At 40.8% G+C, this 21457-nt stretch overlaps 1 protein-coding gene across 3 annotated transcripts in view; it reads left to right on the top strand.

The window, feature by feature from the left end:
• Window positions 1-17899, top strand: part of SHLD1 (shieldin complex subunit 1) — an 89296-nt gene extending 71397 nt beyond the window's left edge. For all 3 annotated transcript variants that reach the window (XM_089896586.1, XM_022556459.2, XM_022556458.2), the window contains one exon: window positions 16981-17899. In XM_089896586.1, coding sequence (XP_089752712.1) covers window positions 16981-17423 — 443 coding nt within the window. In that variant the 3' untranslated portion in view covers window positions 17424-17899. The remainder of the gene's footprint in view (window positions 1-16980) is intronic.
• Window positions 17900-21457: the final 3558 nt, after the last annotated feature.

Below are 21457 nucleotides of genomic sequence, written 5' to 3'. Positions count from 1 at the left end.
GAACCATATTAAAATAAATACCTGGCATAGAGGATTTTAGATCACAGAATAGTCTCAACTCAGGCCACAAATATATGTGAGGTCTGGCTCATGGTTATATTTCTGGAGAGATGGTTCTTTTTTTTCTCTCCACTCAGAGCAAAGCCAAGACAGGCAAGTTTTTTTAGTGCAACCCTTTTCTTTATTTTTTTATTTTTTAAAAATATTTTTAGCCTCGCCACATGTCATGTGGGATCCTAGTTCCCTGACCAAGGATTGAACACATGCCCCCTGCAGTGGAAGCTTGGAGTCTTAACCACTGGACCACCAGGGAAGTTCCTACAGCCCTTTCCAAGGCACATTTCTTTCTAGTCCATCTTTTCTCTGAGGGTGGAGCTACAGGGCTCTCGGCCTTGTGCAGTGAGTTTCCTTTCAAGCACCCCATCTAGCCATGACCTAGACTTTGTGTCCTGAATGCTGTGTGGCCATTAAAGCTGATATGCTGGGTTTAGGCACCAGCTCAGGATTCACTTACCTCTTGGAACACCCACTCTTGTTTTCCTTTTGGTCTCTGAGGACTTTCTTTACTTTATTCCAGCTTAGTCATGCACTGTAAGAGATTTTTAAAAAATATCTTAGCCAGCATTTTTAGATATTTGGTCACAGGGAGGATTTGTCATATCCTTATAAAGATGGAAATTTAAAATTCCATATTTGCACCCACTTCTAGCCCTTCTAGCTCATGTTTCCATGTTAGAAACATTTTCAACACAAATACATCCTAAACCCCTCACAGCCCATATTTTCTGTCGTTCAGTCAGCCTTAGCTTTCACTTCTCTGCTGTTTATAGGCCTTTTCTGCATAGGTTGTATATTATGCTATTTAAAAATTTTGTTTATGGCTTTTTTCCCACTTCCACTGAGTTTTCTGTGTTCTCTGAAGTTATTTGTTACAGAAGAGAAGGTGCAAAGCTTTGCCTTTCTTCAGATTCAGCTGTTAGTGAGAGAAGGGAGAAGAGAGAAGGAAATTAAGAATTATCTACTATAATTGTTCTCATTGTATTTCCCAGTCTCATCTTGCCTTTTAAAATTTAACTCAGCACTACAATTCTGACTCAGCCAGCAGTCATTCTGTGAACCCAGATCTTTTCTTCCTAGTTTCTCAATTTTTTTTTTATTTTTAATGTAACCTGTTTCTCTTTCATATGTATTTATTAACCTAAACTTTCCCTGAAGCTCTTCACTTGATCTCCATCTACTTCCAAAACAACCACCCCCACAGACTCCCTGGAGGTTGAGTCATTTCAGTCCCACCCACACTCTGGTGCTGGTGCTCCTTGGGGGGACAGATGAGGGCTCCACCAGCCTGGGCTTCTGTGTTTGACATGCCCACACGCTGAGGAATCTGCTGTTTCCACCCACAGTGGGATTGTGTTTGCTTTGCAGAGCATGCACTTGGGACCTCTCTGTAATCATAGTCCTACTGCTGTGAGATGGGCAATGTTCACTATGATTCATCCCACTAACTCTGACACCAGGATGGAGCAGTAAGTAAAAGTGATGTTGCTTTCAGTCAGGAATGAATGCTTGTTCATCTAGACTTTGCTTATAATGTTAATTTATCACTGCAGAGAAGACCTACAGGAGCATTTGCAATTCACTTTTTTAAATCCTGGATGCTGGGACTTCCCTGGCAGTCCAGTGGTTAAGACTTCGTGCTTCCAGTGTAGGACACTCAGGTTCAATCCCTGGTCAGGGAACTAAGATCCCATGTGCCGCATGGCATGGCCAAAAAACAAAAAAATAGTCCTAGATGCTAAATGGCAAATAGTTTAATACCTACATGTAACAACTCTGCTTCTGGTACTACTCTTGTCACTGTGATAATTATAAAGTATTTGTTGAGCACTTACTACATGCTAGGTTTTATACTAATAAATCATTTAATTCTTACAACAGTCCTATGAGGCAGAGCTATTATTCCCATTTTACAGATGAAGACATGGAGATTCAGAGATGTAAAGTAACTTGCCCATGGTCACATAGGCAGTAAGTGGCCATGGTAGGACTAAACTCAAGTCTTCTAAATACAAAGTCCACGCTCACCAACATCTTATCTGTCAGGACAAAAATATTCAGATTTCTAATCTATGACTATGAGCTTTTTTACAATAGTCGGAACTTAAATCCACATTAGCCTGTCCTTTAAGGTAGCAAATTTGAACATATATGTACATTGAAACCATGCTGCTTGCTATTGCATAGAACTGACTTTGGAATTCCTTTGTGAGAACTACTTTCAGAACCAGCATGCAAAACAAAAGAAAAGCAATTTCCTTTTGGAGATAAACCTTGCTTTTTAACCCATGCCCAGTTACCCTGCAGGATCACCTACATTATTTATCAGATTTCACTCCTAATGCCTCTTTTTTCCAAAAGCGTAATTCTGTCTTCTGCGGATGGAGATTTGCCACCAATGAGGACATCCAAAAGAAGTTTCCTTCAATTTGTTAATATGGTTGATTGTATAACATTGTATACATTGTATAACATTGTATACATTGTATAACAATGTATAACATTGATTGATTTGCGTATACTGAAGAATCCTTGCATTCCTGGGATAAACCCCACTTGATCATGGTGTATGATCCTTTTAATGTGCTGTTGGATTAGCTAATTTCATCTCAATAGATGCAGAAAAAGCTTTCAACAAAATTCAACACCGATTTATAATAGAAACCCTCCAGAAAGTAGGCATAGAGGGAACTTACTTACCTCAACATAATAAGGAACATATATGACAAACCCACAGCCAACATCATTCTCAATGGTACAAAAATGAAACCATTTCCACTAAGATCAGGAACAAGACAAGGTTGAGCACTCTCACCATTATTATTCAACATAGTTTTGGAAGTTTTAGCCACAGCAATCAGAGAAGAAAAAGAAATTAAAAGAATCCAAATCAGAAAAGAAGAAGTAAAGCTGTCACTGTTTGCAGATGACGTGATACTATACATAGAGAATCCTAAAGATGCTACCAGAAAACTACTAGAGCTAATCAACAAATTTGGTAAAGTAGCAGGATACCAAAGTAATGCACAGAAATCTCTTGTATTCCTATACACTAATGATGAAAAATCTGAAAGAGAAATTAAGGAAACACTCTCATTTACCATTACAACAAAAAGAATAAAAAGCCTAGGAATAAACCTACCTAAGGAGACAAGAGACCTGTATGCAGAAAACTGTAAAACACTGATGAAAGAAATTAAAGATGATACCAACAGATGGAGAGATATACCATGTTCACAGATTGGAAGAATCAACATTGTGAAAATGATTATACTACCCAAAGCAATCTACAGATTTAATGCAATCCCTATCAAACTACCAATGACATTTTCCACAGAACTAGAAAAAAAATTTTCACAATTTGTATGGAAACACAAAAGACCCCAAAACGCCAAAGCAATCTTGAGAAAGAAAAACAGAGCTGGAGGAATCAGGCTCCCTGACTTCAGACTATACTACAAAACTACAGTAATCAAGACAGTATGGTACTGGCACAAAAACAGAAATATAGATCAATGGAACATGATAGAAAGCCCAGAGATAAACCCACACACATATGGTCACCTTATTTTTCATAAAGGAGGCAAGAATATACAATGGATAAAAGACAGCTTCTTCAATAAGTGGTGCTGGGAAAACTAGACAGCTACATGTAAAAGGATGAAATTAGAACACTCCCTAACACCATACACAAAAATAATCTCAAAATGGATTAAAGACCGAAATATAAGGCCAGACATTATAAAACTCTTAGAGGAAAACATAGGCAGAACACTCTATGGCATACATCACAGTAAGATCCTTTTTGACCCACCTCCTAGAGAAATGGAAATAAAAACAAAAATAAACAAGTGGGTCCTAATGAAACTTAAAAACTTTTGCACAGCCAAGGAAACCATAAACAAGATGAAAAGACAACCCTCAGAATGGGAGAAAATATTTGCTGATGAAGCAACTGACAAAGGATTAATCGCCAAAATTTACAAACAGCTCTTGCAGCTCAATATCAAAAAAACAAACCACCCAATCCAAAAATAGGCAGAACACCTAAATAGACATTTCTCCAAAGAAGATATACAGATTGCCAACAAACACATGGAAGGATGCTCAACATCACTAATCATTAGAGAAATGCAAATCAAAACTACAATGAGGTATCACCTCACACCAGTCAGAATGGCCATCATCAAAAAATCTACAAACAATAAATGTTGGAGAGGGTGTGGAGAAAAGGGAACTCTCCTGCACTGCTGGTGGGAATGTAAATTGATACAGCCACTATGGAGAACAGTATGGAGGTTCCTTAAAAAACTAAAAATAAAACTACTGGACGACCCAGCAATCCCACTACTGGGCATATACCCTGAGAAAACCATAATTCAAAAAGAGTCATGTACCACAATGTTCACTGCAGCTCTATTTACAATAGCCAGGACATGGAAGCAACCTAAGTGTCCATCAACAGATGAATGGATAAAGAAGATGTGGCACATATATACAGTTGAATATTACACAGCCGTAAAAAGAAACGAAATTGAGTTATTTGTAGTGAGGTGGCTGGACCTAGAGTCTGTCATACAGAGTGAAGTAAGTCAGAAAGAGAAAAACACATATATGTATGCTAACACATATATATGAAATCTAGAAAAAAAAAAAGGTTCTGAAGAAGCTAGGGGCAGGACAGGAATAAAGACACAGATGTAGAGAATGGACTTGAGGACACGGGGAGGGGGAAGGGTAAGCTGGGATGAAGTGAGAGAGTGGCATTGACTTATATACACTACCAAATATAAAATAGATAGCTGGTGGGAAGCAGCCACATAGCACAGGGAGATCAACTTGGTGCTTTGTGACCACGTAGAGGTGTGGGATAGGGAGGGTTGGAAGGAGACGCAAGAAGGAGATATGTGGATATATGTATATGTATAGCTGATTCACTTTGTTATAAAGCAGAAACTAACACACCATTGTAAAGCAATTATACTCCAATAAAGATGTTAAAAAAAAAAAGTTTCCAGAGCAAGCGAAGACACTTTCTAAGAGGCTCCAAAATGTTCTCAGCAACATCAACATTTTTAAAATAAGAGCTTGCCCCCCACTCCCCAGGGTGATTATTTTGAAGGGGGAACACTCAGCTATATATTTACATTCTGGTGTATTTGTTTCCAGTTCAGTCTGTCACTTCATAGATGTACTTAACTTTGATTTGATGTGGAGTGAAATCTGTTTACACAAATATGTGTCTAACAAAAATACTGCTATGTGTAGAGAAATATCAGACTTTCCTTGTCTGTCACTCTCAGAAAGTCTTACTGCTGGTGTCAACACTGGAACTGGCTCAGTTTTGACAGGAATTCTGTTCTGTTCCTCTTTAAATCTTAAAACTAGGAAATACTGGGGCTTCCCTGGTGGCGCAGTGTTTGAGAGTCCGCCTGCCGATGCAGGGTACACGGGTTCGTGCCTCGGTCCGGGAAGATCCCACATGCTGCGGAGCCGCTAGGCCCGTGAGCCATGGCCGCTGAGCCTGCGCGTCCGGAGCCTGTGCTCCGCAACGGGAGAGGCCGCAACAGTGAGAGGCCCGCGTACCACAAAAACAAACAAACAAACAAACAAACTAGGAGATACTGACTTGTGGATTTGGACAGATTGTGAGTAGGCCCTCATTCTTCTTCAAGGAAAATGGATTGGGTTTCTGCTTCTCCAGCAAAGGGGAATGATCTTCTTGCTAAATATGTCTCCAGCAACACTTCAAGCATCATTTTTAAAGTGCTTACTTTTTTCTTACAGTGAAGGTTAAAGTTTCAAGCATCATCTTAATTAGCGGCTCACATTTAAATCAAGGCTGCTGAAGTAAAGAGCCGTATTCAAAAATGGTAATGTTACCATAGCAACCCAAATCCAAATCATTTGCTTTTTCTGCTCACAATTGTTCCTTACTATCTAGGCCAGGATTTGAAACAAATCTGCTGAAACATCCCATGTAAATGCGATTTTAAAAACCACCTGGGGGAAAAACACTTTAAAACACAGGCTTTAAATGTTACTGTGAAGCTCCTAATTTGCAATGGCTCCTGAAGGAGCTTAGGTCCCTTGTCTGATGGCCTCTCCTGGTCATCCCTTCTCAGGGCTCCTCGTACCCAGACATGGACGGGGTCAATGGATCACAGTTCTTTTTTTTAACAATCAGTGGATCACAGTTCTTTTTTTCTAACAATTTTTTTAATTGAAAAAATTGATTTACAATGTTAATTTCTGTTGTACAGCAAAGTGATTCAGTTATACATATATATATATATATATATATATATATATATATATACATTTTAAAAATATTTTTTCCATTATGGCTTATCTCAGGATATTAAATATAGTTCTCTGTGCTATACAGTAAGACCTTGTCGTTATCCATTCTATATGTAATAGTTTGCATCTGCTAACCCCAAACTCCCAGTTTATCCCTCCCCCACCCACCATTCCCTTTGGCAACAAGTCTATTCTCTATGTCTGTGGGGACCACAGTTCTTGTTCCAACTGGAGCTAAACAGTTCTGGTCCAGAAAGTGAGAGAGTTGAACAAGGTAACTCCCCATGGCTTTTCCAGCTGTGAAAGGGTCAGGTTCTCTGTCCCATTAACTTGGGCTAATCCTCAGTCTCATTGTAAAAAAGAGAATTGTTATGCATTTCTAGGATCCAAGCCTGTGCTCTCTAAACGTCAATTATGAATCATCTCGGGAGGCTCTTGAACCCCTTGCCTGGCCCATCATCACCAACGTGTGAAACCAACAGCGATCCTCATTATGGCAAATGATAGTTACATGAAAATGATTTTAATTAAGAAAATTAATGAGCAGATTAACCTTTTTTGTGTTCTAGTTGCCAATCCCTGCATTAAATGACTCTGGAGACTTGGTCCTATCTTAATTTTCTTGCCTGGAAAATGAGACTCAGTAAGCTGGATGTGATCCCTGCCCCTGGATCAGGCTTGGTGTATGACTTTTTTATTAAATCAAGTAGAAACATAATATCACTTTTTGGTTAGTGATAAGCTGACACCAAGAGAGTTGTTTTGCTTTAGAAGGTTTGCCATTAAAACAAAAACAGAACTTGAGGCTTCTCATGAAGTCTTTATTTCATCCTCACATTTTTTTTGTTTAATCCCCTTCAGACTGGAAAAAAAACTAGTCATGAGATTAATTGGAGAAAAGTCAGAGAAAGATATTGTTTTCTTTATAATTCATTTTCTATGCCGTTAAAAAGAATATAGAAAAGAGAAAAAAAAACAGAAAGAAAAATGGTAAAGAATATGAACAGGCAGTTCACAGTAAGGAAACTCAAGTGACCAATAAGTATATGAAGAGCAGCTCAGCCATGCAAGTAATCAGGGAAATGTGAACCCAATAATGAGATACCGCTTGAAATGTCTGACAATATCAGGGTTTGGCAAAGCTGTGGAGAAACAGGAAAATCTAGACAGTGCTGGTGGGACTGTAAATGCTGCAACCACTTTGGAGAGTGATCTGGCAGGATCTAGTGAAATTGAAAACACGTTTCCTTCAACTCAGCAATTCCACTCCTGTATGTATTTCCAGAGAAAGTCTCACAAGTGCTCAAGGGCTCACTAAGGCCTTGTTTGTGATAGTGAAAAATTAGGCACAACCTACATGTCCTTCAGCAAGAGAATGGATGAAAACTAATGCAGCCTGTCCCTACATTCATATATATATATATATATATATATATATATCAATAATGGCTAGAAGTAAAACATCATAAGGTTGGGTGAAAAAAAGCAAAACTTTGTATATTGAAAATAAGATTAAAAAGATCATCACACATAAAGCAACATTCTGTCTTGCTTATGGATACATATATATGTAAGGTATAAAGATGGGCTGGAAGGAATCAATTTCTATGTAGGAATTTCTATTTCTATGTCAACTTTAATTGAATTGTTTAATTCTTCTTTAATAGGAAAAAAGACTTGAAGCAAATATGACATATGTTAATTGTCAATCTGGAGTGGTGTGAACTTGGATATTATAGTTCCCTGTAATTTTCAGAACATTTTAATTTCTTTAGATAAAAACATAAAATGCCAAGGTAAAAGTAGGATAGCTTATGAATCAGACAGTAAAGATTGGCCTTATTAATTGCCCCGGGCACCTACTTTTAGGGCTGTTCATCTATCACACATATTTTTGTATTTTTCCAGCATTCATTTTATTTCTCAGCAGTTGCCTTTTAGAGGTCTCTGTCCTCTGCCCATTGCATCTGTTCGTCATTAGGATGAAAGGTGACAGCATGGGTGATTCATCCAGTTTTTACTTTCAGATGTAAGTAAGTACAGACCTGGACTGTGGTTTCAAAAGCACCTGACCAGACCATCCATCCTTTGAGGTGTTAACTGGGATTAAATATCTTGATGTCCACACCTCCTTGGGCTCCCTTGTATGTGGTTTTTGTCCTTTAAAGGAACAGCTGCAAATTCTAAAATGTATAAACCATCAGGCAAAAGGAGGCTTAAGCTGATTGATTTTTCTTGTCATTAATTTTACATTATTAATAAGATAGGAAGTAAGTAACAGGGCTGGTGTTATACCTTAAGGGGAGGGGGACAGTCAGATGAAACCAGAAAGAGGAATCTAAGCAAGCTGCTGATGGGGTAGAGTGAACTGAGGCCCTTCACTTGCAGGGCAGTAATAAAAAGACAGCAAGAGGGTAGGAGAAATACCAGGTATGAAAGAGAAGAGAAAGGAAAAGAGGATGGTCTTGGAGTACAGTAGAACAAATCCACAGAACGTTTAGCAAAAAAAAAAAGTCTATAGGTACATTATTTATACCACAGACTGGGATTATTTCTGGCATCAAACTCAACCCCCCTGCCCCACCCCAGGTATGTGTGGTGGAACGTCTCACTGTTGACCAAGATATATCTGCCCCCTCCTCCAGCATCAGCTTATATATGTAATTTATCATGATTCATGTATTCACATAGTGGATTGTGTAACCCAAGGCCCTTTTGAGAGTGAAAAAGGGTGCTATTAATAATTAATTGAGACAATAGGCACAAACTGGGGATTTCCTGGGCAAGCACCCCAGTCACACTAGTGAATAGTGGTCACCCTAGTAATACACACATTTACATGTGCATTTGAAAGTAAAACTCATCAAATAAAACAAAACATCAAAATTTTAAAAATGTATCTACCATGTGCTGGCCCTGGGGATACACCGGGTAACAAGAGAGACAAAAAGCCTTGAGTAGGAGAAGATTGACAAGAAACAAACAAATCATATATTATTAGGTACTAGTAGGTTTATATGGAAAGTATAAGGCAGACAAGGGAGATAAGGACAGCCTGGGTCTAGGGAGTGAAGGAAATGTAATTTTAAATAGTGTGCTCAAGGAAAGTATGGCAGACTGAATTATTGTTCACCAGTAATCTCTGCCTCTCCCTACAGGAGAATTTTTCTTCCTCATTCTTTTGAAATCAGGTTTGGCCATACAACTTAACATTGGCAATGATATGTGAACAGAAGTGACAGAGCTCTCCTGGTGACTGTCTGCTCCACTGTGCTCTTTTCCCTCTGCTATAGTCACTAAGCAATATTGAGGTAGTGGCTGCCCCAGTGGCCTGGCTTCCAGGGAAAGGGCAAGGATGATACAGATCCACTTGTAGTATGACACAGAGTGCGAGTAGTAAGAAACAATCCTTTGCTGTTTTATGAGATTTGGGGCTTGCTTGTTAAGTAGTATACCCTAGCCCATCCTGACTAATATAGAAGGCCTCACTGAGAAGGTAACATCTGAGCAGAGAACTGAAGGTTGTGAGGAAACCAACTGTGCAGATATGTGGAAAAGGCATGTTCCACAGGGAGGAACAGCAAGTGCAAAGGTTTTGAAGAGGGAACATTCCTGATACGTTCCAGGATCAGGAAAGAAGCCAGGATGCAGAGGTATCAGCACCCTGTAGCCTGTGGGGCTGGAGGTAGGACATATTCTTGTCCATCCAGTGATCCTGTTCAATCCTCTATTCCTCCACAAAGTATGGAGTGGGGAGGCAGGAATGAGAGGCATAGGAGAGGATATGAAGGAAAGGTAGGTGAGATCTGGAGCAGGAAGATGCAGCCTAGCAGAGTGGTGCCCCACATCCTTGGACCACAAACCCTAATATACTAAAATTGGTAGCTCACCCATGTAGAGACCTTGGGAGGCCTCTGACTGCTGTCATGAAGAAGATGAGTCAGTGCATCCAAAGTGTGCCCTCCTCCCATTCACCTTGTTCTCATGCCCGTGGCTTTTTCTTAGAGCCTCCAACAGACGAACCAAGGCAGCAGGGTCACCCTTAGGAGTGTGCCATGCAGTGCCCTGAGAAAGGGGCAGCTTCCCCTCCAAGCAACATAGAAGACCATACAAACCACATGTTCCTTCTTTCCTTGAATCCTGATAATTCGCCATATTTTTATTGTCTTAGAGTAGATTTCTTTCAGCTCTGTACAGCCTTGAAGCCACAGATCCCCCCAATTAGCAGTTGCTGGTAAAAGAAACTCTGGACAAATAGGCAGAGTGGGCGGCTATTGATGCTGCTGCCTGGAGGAGGCAGAGTTAAACGTCAAGCCCATTTAAAGGGAACCTGTTCAGGATGGAAGCTAAAATGTGCCGCAGAGGTCAAACCCCGCTGTGCGCTTATCAGCCGCAGGAGTAGGCACAGAAGAGTCGCTGGAAGAAACCCCCATTAAATATCCGGGTTTCTGACGGCCAATGGCAATAATCTCAGAACGCAGCCATTAATCTCAAATGCTCCATGCTAATTGACTGTCTCAGATTACTAAACTCAAATAACCTCTATAACTCCTCAAGATATAAAAAATAGTTTTAGGTTTATAAGAATCTCAAATATCTATACGTTATCTCTTCTCTCCTTGGTCAAAAAAAAATTTAACAAATGGATGTTCTGGTGAATAGATGACCTGGAAGCAATGCATGCAAGAGCATTGTGGCGTCAAGCCCCACCCTTCTCCCTTCTTGCAAATCCTAAAGAAATCTATTCATGATGGAAAGCATATTGAAATAAAAAGGGAAATTCCACCCAATTTATATAATGCCAAAATCATTAGGACTGGGGCCCTTACTGAGAAAAAAAAAAAAAAAAGCCATCTCAAGGTCTGAGAAGGAAGGAAAGCATGGTGCAAGTAGGTGCCAGCAAGAAGGGCATTCACTATGCAGGGATCAGTAGCAAAGGTGCCTCGGGGAGCTCAAGGCAAATCAATCTATTACAATTCAGTAGGATTCAGCATTCACTTCCCACTCCTTCCAGAATCCTTTGAGCCAGTGTTGCTTTCTGTGGGTGGAGGGCACCACTGGCATTTGGGGGGAGGATGATTCTTTGATATATGGGGCTGTTCTGTGCACTGTAGGATGTTTACATCCTTGATCCCACTCACTAAATGCAAGTAGCACTTTCCAATCACTGACAAAAAAACGTCCCCAGTCTGTCCCTAGAGTAGAGTCCCCAGTTGAGAGCCCTACAGGTCTGAGCTCTAACAACAGGTAGAATAAAGTGGGGTTTGAATATAGCTGTGAGGATGCTCCACTGAGAAGGAACTGACCAAGTTATCAGAGATCCATCTTCTGTCCATGTGTAGGTGCATCAGGAAAAGAAGTGATTGGCTTTGTATACTGGTGAAGAAACATTTAATATGTTTGGGTAAATTTAAATTTAAATAATTTTTTTCATGATATAATGTTTTTTATTTGTACTATAAATGTTAATTAGAAATTCTTTAATGAAACGTTTACCTTTTTTGGAGATGGGTCAAGGGAATGGTGGGTACAAATAGCTAAGAAATAGTATGAGCCAATGTAAAAATAAGGAGTTGTTTGAAAGCCAAAACTGATCCTTGAACTATCTGAGAAATGAAATGTCAGGATCCCAATGTCAAGTGTGAGCCTCCCTACTAACTAGCTGTGCAACTTTCTAAACCCCTGTATCTCTCTGCCTGTTTCTCATCTGTGAAATCATTGCAGCAGGTTTCTTTACACATAAATAAAAATCAAAGCAAAACAAAACCCTTCAACTGCAACAGCAACAGGATAGAGCTGACGGAAAAGTTCATGTCTTAGAGAACAAATGGATTACTTTATGTTAGAATAAAAATATTTTAAAATGATTTGGATGCCTTCCTCCCAGGATGGAGTGAGGAAGACAGCCTAGATGCCTCACAGCCTCATTCTTGGTTGGATTTGCTCCACCAGGACCGTGCTTCACACCCAGTGGGAGCACAGTAAATGCTGAGTGAGTGCTGACACCTGCTTTGTGCAGCATGCATGAATGGCAGTGCATTCCCTAGCAACTGAACAGCGTACAATAACTCTTAATAATTTTTAGATTAAATTTACCCAAACATATTAAATGTTTAAATTTAACTTAAATGTTTTAAATTTAAATAATTTACCCAAACATTTAATATGCCCAAAAGGCCACAACAGCCACATGATTAGAGAGATGGCTTTGTAGTTGGAAGTAAAGCAAATTTTAAAAGGAAATCAAAGTCTGAAATGAACTGGAAGCAGTGTTCAAAAGAACTGATGTAGTAAATAACTCAATGCATATTGTCATTACTCTTCTGGAAAGGGGAAGGAGGGTTTCTTTGAAGATGAGCTGCTGTCTGCTTGACATTTGCATGTAAAATAGAGGAGACAGGCTAGTTTTTTAGGTTCTTTTGTGGATACTGAATTTCAAAAATTAAATGAAATATAACAGTGAGACACAGATGAAAAATTTTAAATCTGCATATCAAAGTTATTGACCAGTTACTGAATAAGTACATGCCCTGCTACTTGGAGTGTCACTGCTGAGCTCGCCTTCTCTCTCCCACTCTTCCCATTGACATTTCTCAGCCTCTGGCTTCCTGCCTTATCCCCCAGGACCAGATCATCTGTGGGGAAGAAGGTGGGAAGGAACACCTCATCCTGCCATGGTGGGACCCTTCCCCTTCCCCTTTCCCCTCGCCTCTCTAATGGCAGTACATTCGTTAGGTGAGTACATTTGCCAAGCCCTGGACTAAGGCTGTTTGGTTTGTTTTAATGTTCAAATAGGCCACCCAAAGAAATTTTAACAATTATTCCTCCAGAGGTTTGTTTTAATTTTTTTTTCTTGAAACAATCTCAAACTCAGAAAACTTGCAAGTACAAGTAACATTTTTTTTCATGAATTATTTGAGAGTAAGCCACCAACCTGTTGCCCACCATCCTTGATTTTCTTACAAACAAGGACATTCTCCTACAAAGCTCAATGAAACCATCAAAATCAGGAAATTAACAGTGACACATTACTACCATCTCATCCCCAGACCCCATTCATGGGGCCCAAGAACGTTCTGTAGAGCAAAAGGAGCCAGAGGAAATCGTGTGCTGCATTTAGTTGTCCTGTCTCTGTAGTCTCCTTCAGTCTGGAACAACTGCTTAGCCTTTCCTTGGTTTTCATGAACTTGGCACTTCTGAAGAGTACAGGCCATTTATTTCATAGAATGTCTCTTGATTTGGTTTTGTCTGCCGCTTCCCCATATTGGTTCAGGTGATGCACCTTTGGCAGGACTATCCGAGGAGTGATGCTGGGTCTTCCTGTTACACCTGGTCAGGTGGCACATGATTTTGATTTGTCCCGTTACTGATGGTGCTCATTTAGATCACTTGTGGATGGTGATATTTGCCACGCTTCTCCACTGTATTTAAAGTTATTCTTTTTCCCTTTGTAACTAATAAGTATCTTATGGGGAGGTACTCTGAGGCTGTAAGTATCCCATTCCTCTTCAAACTTTCAATTATTTTATGGATTCATGGTTTTCTGTTTTAATAAATGGGTTATAATCTGTTAACTCTCATTATTTTGATGCTCAAGTTGTTCTAGATTTGGCCAAGGGATCCCTTTTGAGCCGGCCTCAGCTCCCCCTTGCTGTGCCCCCATCATTCTTTGAGCATTAGAGAATGGTGAGATGCCCAGGCTCATCTTGTACTTTCCCATCACCAGCCTGGAATCAGCCATTCTTCAGGGTGGGCTAAATGCTTTGCATATATTATCTTAGCTAATTCTCACAACATGAGAATCATGAGCTGATAACTGGTAGTGTCTCCATTTTGCACACCAGGTGACTGAGTCTCAGAGATGTTAAGTAACTTAGTGTTGCACAACTTGAATTTGGCAGAGCAGGGATTTGAACTTGGGTCTGCTTGACTTTGGAGACTGTGTTACAGATCACTCTGCTTTAGATGATCCCCAGCTTTCCACTCTGTCTATCCACATCACCTTCCACGTTGTAGAACCTATTGACCTACATGGATAAGAAAGTTGCTATTGGAAAGTGTGCTCAGCATTCCAAGTGAGGTGGCCAGGAAGTCCTCTCCTGCAGTTTCTCTGACACAAGAACTGGAAAGAGGCCAGCCTCTGCCTCCCTCACCCTCTGCCCATCCAGGAGGCTGCAGTTCAGCAATGGGCTTGTTGGGAGGAACTTAGGCAGAACTAGGCGGAAGCTCTGGGCATAGCAGCAGCAAAGGAAATTTATTTTCCTTTTTTAAAAATTTTATTTTATTTTTTAGGCTTGAGGGACCTGGGACATAAACTAGGCTTACTGAAATCCAGTGTAATGGAAGCCATCCCTGCCACTGAATTGTTTAAAAAGTGTGGTCGCTGTTGTCTGTCCCAGGAGCCTGTCTGGCCACTCTGTGAATTCTCTCTCCTTCTGCCTCCAGGCTGGGTCTTAGGCTGCTGAAGGTACAGCCAGCTGGTAGAGGGGGATAATGACAACCAGCCATGGAGTAGTTTAGTTTCTGCTTCTTCTTGCCACATGGCCTTGTTCATTAACCCTCCTGTTTCCACAGTTTCTGATTCTGGTCCCTTCCTAATAAGACTGCACGTAGCCTTCTCCAAAGAGGCACTCCTCACTAATTCTGCTACATGCTGATCCTTCCCTTACTCTGCATTTGCCTTTGCATCCACACTGTCCCCAGTCAATGTCATCACATCTTTGTGTATTTATGTATATCCTGTGAGTATTTTCCAGTTGTCTGATGTCTAGAAGTATGTCTCCTCTTCCTAGTTAAGGTCTAACTATCTCAGGTGAAGAACACGGTCTTCAGCATCCTCTGTTTACCTTGTAGCAACTTGTAATGAATTACATTTATATCATCACCTTTCTGTAAATGTGTGTTGAGTCAATGAATGCTTGTCCACGTGTGGCCCTGCGTGTGTCTCACAGAACATGTGTCCACATTTTTTTGGATACTCTAATGCTTTGGATTATACTTCTCCATTCCCTGTATTACCATAGAAGTTCTAGGCAAGAGATCATTTAGTAAAACTCTTGTTTTGTAGATGAGAAATCCAAAGCTCAGAAAGGTGTCATATCTACCTGGTAGTAAAACTAGAGTCAAAACCCCAAATTCTGCCTCCTTTTCTAAAACTTCACCCACTGCATCATTCAACATTCTTCATCATTAGCAAGTACAAATATTTTTTATTATAACTACTTGTTGAATTAGCAAGGGTGGGGTGTGTGTGGAGTTAAAGTTAGTAATTTAATAAAGCTTATATCGGAGTGAAAAAAGGAAAATATACTTTGATTTAAAGTATGAAGTTTTAAAGAATAAACCTGGTAGTTTTATAAGGAATTCTACAACTTGCAAATTAAAAAAAATATACATATATATATATTTAAAGAACAAAGATATGATATTGTAAAGAATATGTAATGCTTTTTTTTTTTTTTTTTTTTTTTTTTTGTGGTACACGGGCCTCTCACTGTTGTGGCCTCTCCCGTTGTGGAGCACAGGCTCCGGACGCGCAGGCCCAGCAGCCAGGGCTCACAGGCCCAGCCGCTCCGCGGCACGTGGGATCTTCCCGGACCGGGGCACGAACCCGCGTCCCCCGCATCGGCAGGCGGACTTTCAACCACTGCGCCACCAGGGAAGCCCAGTAATGCTTTTTTATTAAGACTCACATAATAAGAGCTAGTGTCAGAACTAATAACTATGGTGATTTCAGAGTAGTGTGTCTTAGGCTGCTTGGGCTGCCCTAACAAAGTACTGTAACCTGGGTGGCTCACACAACAGAAATGTATTTTCTCACAGTTCCAGGGGCTGAAAGTCTGAGATCAGGGTGCCACCATGGTCATGTTGTGGTTAGGACTGTCTTTCTGGCTTACAGAAGATCACTTTTTCATTGTGTCCTCACATGTTCACATGGCCTTTCCTTGGTTTTTTGCACATCTGGTGGGTGGTAGGAGGCAATAAGGAGGGAGAGGGGTCTCTTCCTCTTCTTATAAGGCCTTCAGTCCTATCTGATTAGGGCCACACCCTTATGACCTCATTTAACCTTAATAACCTCCTAAAAGCCCCATCTCCAATTATAGTCACGTTAAGGATTAGGCCTTCAACATATGAATTTTGGAGGGACACAGTTTGTTCTATAGCATAATGATAAGCATAAATGGTATTTTAAAACATCTTCGACAAGCTCTAATATGAAATGAAAATAACTGTGATCTGTTGGCAACAGGATCACAGGTACTGCTGCTAATAAGTTTGTTGCGTACATTCATCATGGACGGAAATTCCTAATTTCAGGTAGAGGTTAATGAAAATAAGATAAGATTTTTCCCCCATACTAGTTCACAGCCACCCTGAATTTCTATATAAGGACTCCCAGGTTAAGAACCCCTGATACATGCAAGTATCTTACTTTGAGCAAACAAGTGGCATAATCCCAGGATGGTGGGAACAGATTCTGCCATCAGCTGATCCTGTCCATTGCCAGTTGCCCAGGAACAGTGAGTGTGTTAGACTGAAAAGAAACATCATCTGCCCCTGCCTTGCTTTCTGATGTTTTAAAATATGTGTTTGAGTGTTGGAATGTGTTTTGTCTTGCAGACACTAGTAACTTAAATACTGAACAAAATGATTCCTGGACCTCTGAGTACTCCTGGCTTGACCCTTCTGTGAAGGGCCCACCAGAGACAAACGCAGAGGATGCTGGACTTCGGAAATCTCTGGACACCTTCTATGAAGTGTTTGGCCATCCACAGCCAGCCTCTGGAAATTCACTCTCCACATCTGTCTACCAGTGCCTTTCTCAGAAAATCAATGAACTGAAGGGCAAGGAGAACCAAAAGTACACCCTCCGCAGTTTTCAAATGGCGCGGGTCATCTTCAACCGGGACGGCTGCTCCATCTTACAGAAGCATTCCAGGGACGCCCACTTTTACCCAACCAGAGAAGGAAGTGCGTCTCTGGAGGATGACAAGCTGACCCCAGGACTTTCAAAAGAAATTATTCATTTCCTCTTGCAGCAGAACTTGATGAAAGACCCATAACTGTTGCCTGGTGGTGAGAGCAAGCATATGGGGGGTAGCCCTGTGGCTGATACTGTTGGTGCATCACCCAGAACCCCTCAGGTCTCTTGCCAGCTCTGTGTGCCCAACCCCCAGCTAAGTGCTTTGCAGGCAAAGGCTGGCATATGTGATCTGGTCCTGGAGCCAGTTCAGCCCAAATGGAGAGCCAGCAGTGTCTGGGGGTTTTATTGCCTCTGTGGCCACCCCATCTCCTACCCCACCCTTTGACCTAAGGCTGGTGACCAACTGGTTTGCGAGTCTGAAAGTCCAGCTTCCTTGTCCCCAGGAAGGACATGCTCTGAGGCATGATTCAAGTTCCAGAGCTCTCCTCCTGACCAGGCCAAGGCTGGGGCTTCGCATGATATCTCACTCTTGCCTGGCTCCTTCCTTCCCCTGTCCTTCTCTCACTCACTGGTGTCTCCTGGGAGCGTTTCCTTAATAAATCTCTTGCACCTGAACCCTTGACTCAGATTCTACTTCTGGAAGAAGCCGACCTAAGAGAATAGGCTTCCATTCAATGAATTTTTTTTCTTGTTTTTAATTTATTTTATTTTTATTATTTTTGGCTGTGTTGGGTCTTTCGTTGCTGCATGGGGTTTTTTCTCTAATTGCGGCGAGCGGGGGCTACTGTTTGTTGTGGTTCACAGGCTTCTCATTGCATTGTATTCTCTTGTTGTGGAGCATGGGCTCTAGGCACGCGGGCCTCAGTAGTTGTGGCACGCAGGCTCAGTAGTTGTGGCTCGCGGGGTCTAGAGCGCAGGCTCAGTAGCTGTGGCGCACGGGCTTAGGTGCTCTGCAGCATGTGGGATCTTCCCGGACCAGGGCTCAAACCTGTGTCCCCTGCATTGGCGGGCGGATTCGTAACCACTGCACCACCAGGGAAGCCCTCAGTGAGTTTTTTTGAAGGAAACAAAGCCTTATGCTGAATCAAGTATAAGAATTTTACCAAATTGTAAAACTGTGACCATGTGATTGGGAACATATGTCCCCCAATAATACAAAGATTTAAATATGGTTCCAAAAAGTGCATCACATCTTAATCATACCTTTGCCTCTCCAAAACCAGAGTTTCCTGTTTTATAACATTAACTGGGTATGGAAGGAACATTTGAGCCATCTAAAATAACAGCTAAGATTCGCACATTTTTTTTAAAAAAGGCTTTTCATCTCCACCAGATTGTAAACATGAAAGGTGAGAAAAAAAAATGTGTACCACCCACCAAAGTATGTGTAAGATCACTTATGATAAGCTAGGCTGATGGATGCAAGCTTGTCAATTTGTGGTGGAAGAGAAAAAGGAATCCTTTGCCCAAGTGGACTCCTTCCTCTCATTATTTTTGTCTTCTGCCTGCCTGCTGCCAGCACCCTCTGTCACCCTCTGAATGGCTGGCCCCTCACCCCTGTCCTTCCCTTGCTTCGCCAGGGAGCAGCTTTATTTATTTATTTATTTTTAATTTAAAAAAATTTTTATTGGAGTATAGTTGATTTACAATGTTGTGTTAGTTTCAGGTGTACAACAAAGTGAATCAGTTATACATATACATATATTCCCTCTTTTTTAGATTCTTTTCCCATACAGGCCATTACAGAGTATTGAGTAGAGTTCCCTGTGCTGTATAGTAGTTCCTTTTTAGTTATCTATTTTATATATAGTAGTGTGTATATGTCAATCCCAATTTTCTAATTTATTCCTCCCCACCCTTACCCCCTGGTAACCATAAGTTTGTTTTCTACATCTGTAACTCTATTTCTGTTTTGTAGATAAGTTCATTTGTACCCTTTTTTTATATTTTTAATTTATTTTTAATTTTTTTATGTTTGGCTGCGTTGGCTCTTCATTGCTGCACTTGGGCTTTCTCTAGTTGAGGTGAGCTGGGGCTACTCTTCATTGCGGTGCACAGGCTTCTCACTGGGGTGGCTTCTCTTGTTGTGGAGCGTGGGCTCTAGGTGCACGGGCTTCAGTAGTTGTGGCGCACGGACTTAGGTGCTCTGCGGCATGTGGGATCTTCCCGGACCAGGGATCAAACCTGTGTCCCCTGCATTGGCAGGCAGATTCTTAACCACCGCGCCAGCAGGGAAGTCCCCTTACCCTTTTTTTAGATTCCACACATAAGTGATATCATATGATATTTGTCCTTCTCTGTCTAACTTCACTCAGTATGACAATCTCTAGGTCCGTCCACGTTGCTGCAAATGGCATTATTTCATTCTTTTTATGGAGCGCAGCTTTAAATAGCCTGAGCAGGCCTGTGCTGGCAAGTCCTCTGCTTCTCAGCTGTGTCCCGAATGTTCGTTTGAGATTTGGTTGGTAGAAGGACATCTCCCCGCACTGAGCTCCCTGAAATTGTAATCAGAAGCCTCGCGCTAATCGCTGCGCTAATCCCTCTCTCGAAGGTCCTTCGAACAAATTGTACTGACAGAAAGGGCTCTATCACTTGACTGGGGAACAGTGAGAGAAGCTGGAAATACTGAAAAATTAGACTTTGAGAAACTCTGGATGAAATTTAATTGGCATAAGACTCTGTAAAATTTCCAGAAAGCAGATTATGCAAATAGATCAGCCTACGTGTGTATGTTAAGAATGAAGGCACCCTCTCAGGCCAGGTCTCTTAGGGACTCTTGACTGGAGAGAGAAGCCCTTTTAAAAGTCAGGAATTACATAGTAAGGCTTCCAGCTTTGGGATGATTAGAGGTAGGAAGAATATCCACCTCGAAGGGCAGGCACCACTGGAAGGAGACCTAACAGAAAGGAAATAGGAAATGAACACGTCCTTGAGAAAACAAGACACCAGATCTTCCTCTGACAAGCAATCAACTGCATTTTCTCCAATTCAGTTGCCCCCCCCAATAATTATGAAACCAGGGAGACTTATAATTGAAAATCTACAGGTTGAATTTTGAAGTTGCTAGTTTTATTGTTTATTGATGTGTAGCAAATCCATAGATGCCCTGGAATGCTGTAGTCTTTAGCATTATTCTGTCACCGAAATATTGGACTTTAGTTTCCATGGCTACCAACAGAAGGAAACTAGATTATTTTATACTGTTTTTGAAGGACAAAAGATACAAGCTATTTGAATTTCCATGCTGGGAAGCAGCAGCTTCTGTTTGGCAGTGAGATTTTAATATCAGCGAATTTGTAAACTTTATTAATATCAGTGCTGTGGCTGTTCAGAAAAAAGGTAAACTCTGAAAGCAGAGTATTTAGAAGTCTAAAAACCAGAATCACCTTAAGGTAAAAAAAGACTGTGGTGTGTGTTTACTTGTTTCTGAGTAAGTGCTTGTGACAGGTCAGTACAAAATATTTGATTCCCTGCAATCTCACTCCTTAATTTGATCTTCATGCAGTTAGGATGGCATTTTCCATTTATCACTGTTTACCTTTAATGAAGACTAAGAGATAAGGATATTAAGGCTCTGGCCTCTGGCATCATTGTCTAATTCTGCCCTACAGATCACTTCACTGACGTCTTATCATCCTCTGAATGTTCTATCTAAGATATCATCTGTGACCCATTTCAGAGATGTATGGGAGGATGGATTTGCTTGCAGGAACCTCAGAATTCTAAGGAAGAGAACAGCTACCAGTGTTTTAAGTTTGTGTAACTGTTATTCACTTCATTAATCTGTTTCTTTGCATGACCTATATATGTAATAGATTTTATTACCGGTAATTAGCACAAAACAATACAGTGATACTTTTAACACTTTTAAAAACTTACTTTTTAAACTTTTTATTGGTTACAATCACACAGAAAAGTGTTTATAAGTGAACATCTTGAAGATTTTTGCAAACTGAACCCACCTGTTAACCAGCGTCCCGCTCAGGCAGCAGGCACTATCAGCTAGCCCAGGCTGAGTGGAGATTTTCAAAGAACTGATCAGAGTGGTTTGCTCAGATCAACGTTTCTCAAACCACTGGTTGTACACAAAAGAACTTTAGGTGCTAGATGGACAATGTTTATTTTCATTGTTATCTATTCATTTATAACTATAAAATATTATAACTACTATGT

This window comes from Delphinapterus leucas, chromosome 15, assembly GCF_059928025.1.
Source record: "Delphinapterus leucas isolate spDelLeu-1000000601 "Yukka" chromosome 15, BTC_Dleu_Yukka2, whole genome shotgun sequence".
NCBI classification, from domain to species: Eukaryota; Metazoa; Chordata; class Mammalia; order Artiodactyla; family Monodontidae; genus Delphinapterus; species Delphinapterus leucas.
Note: the sequence above shows the minus strand (reverse complement) of the source record. Positions and strands in the feature narration are given on the sequence as shown.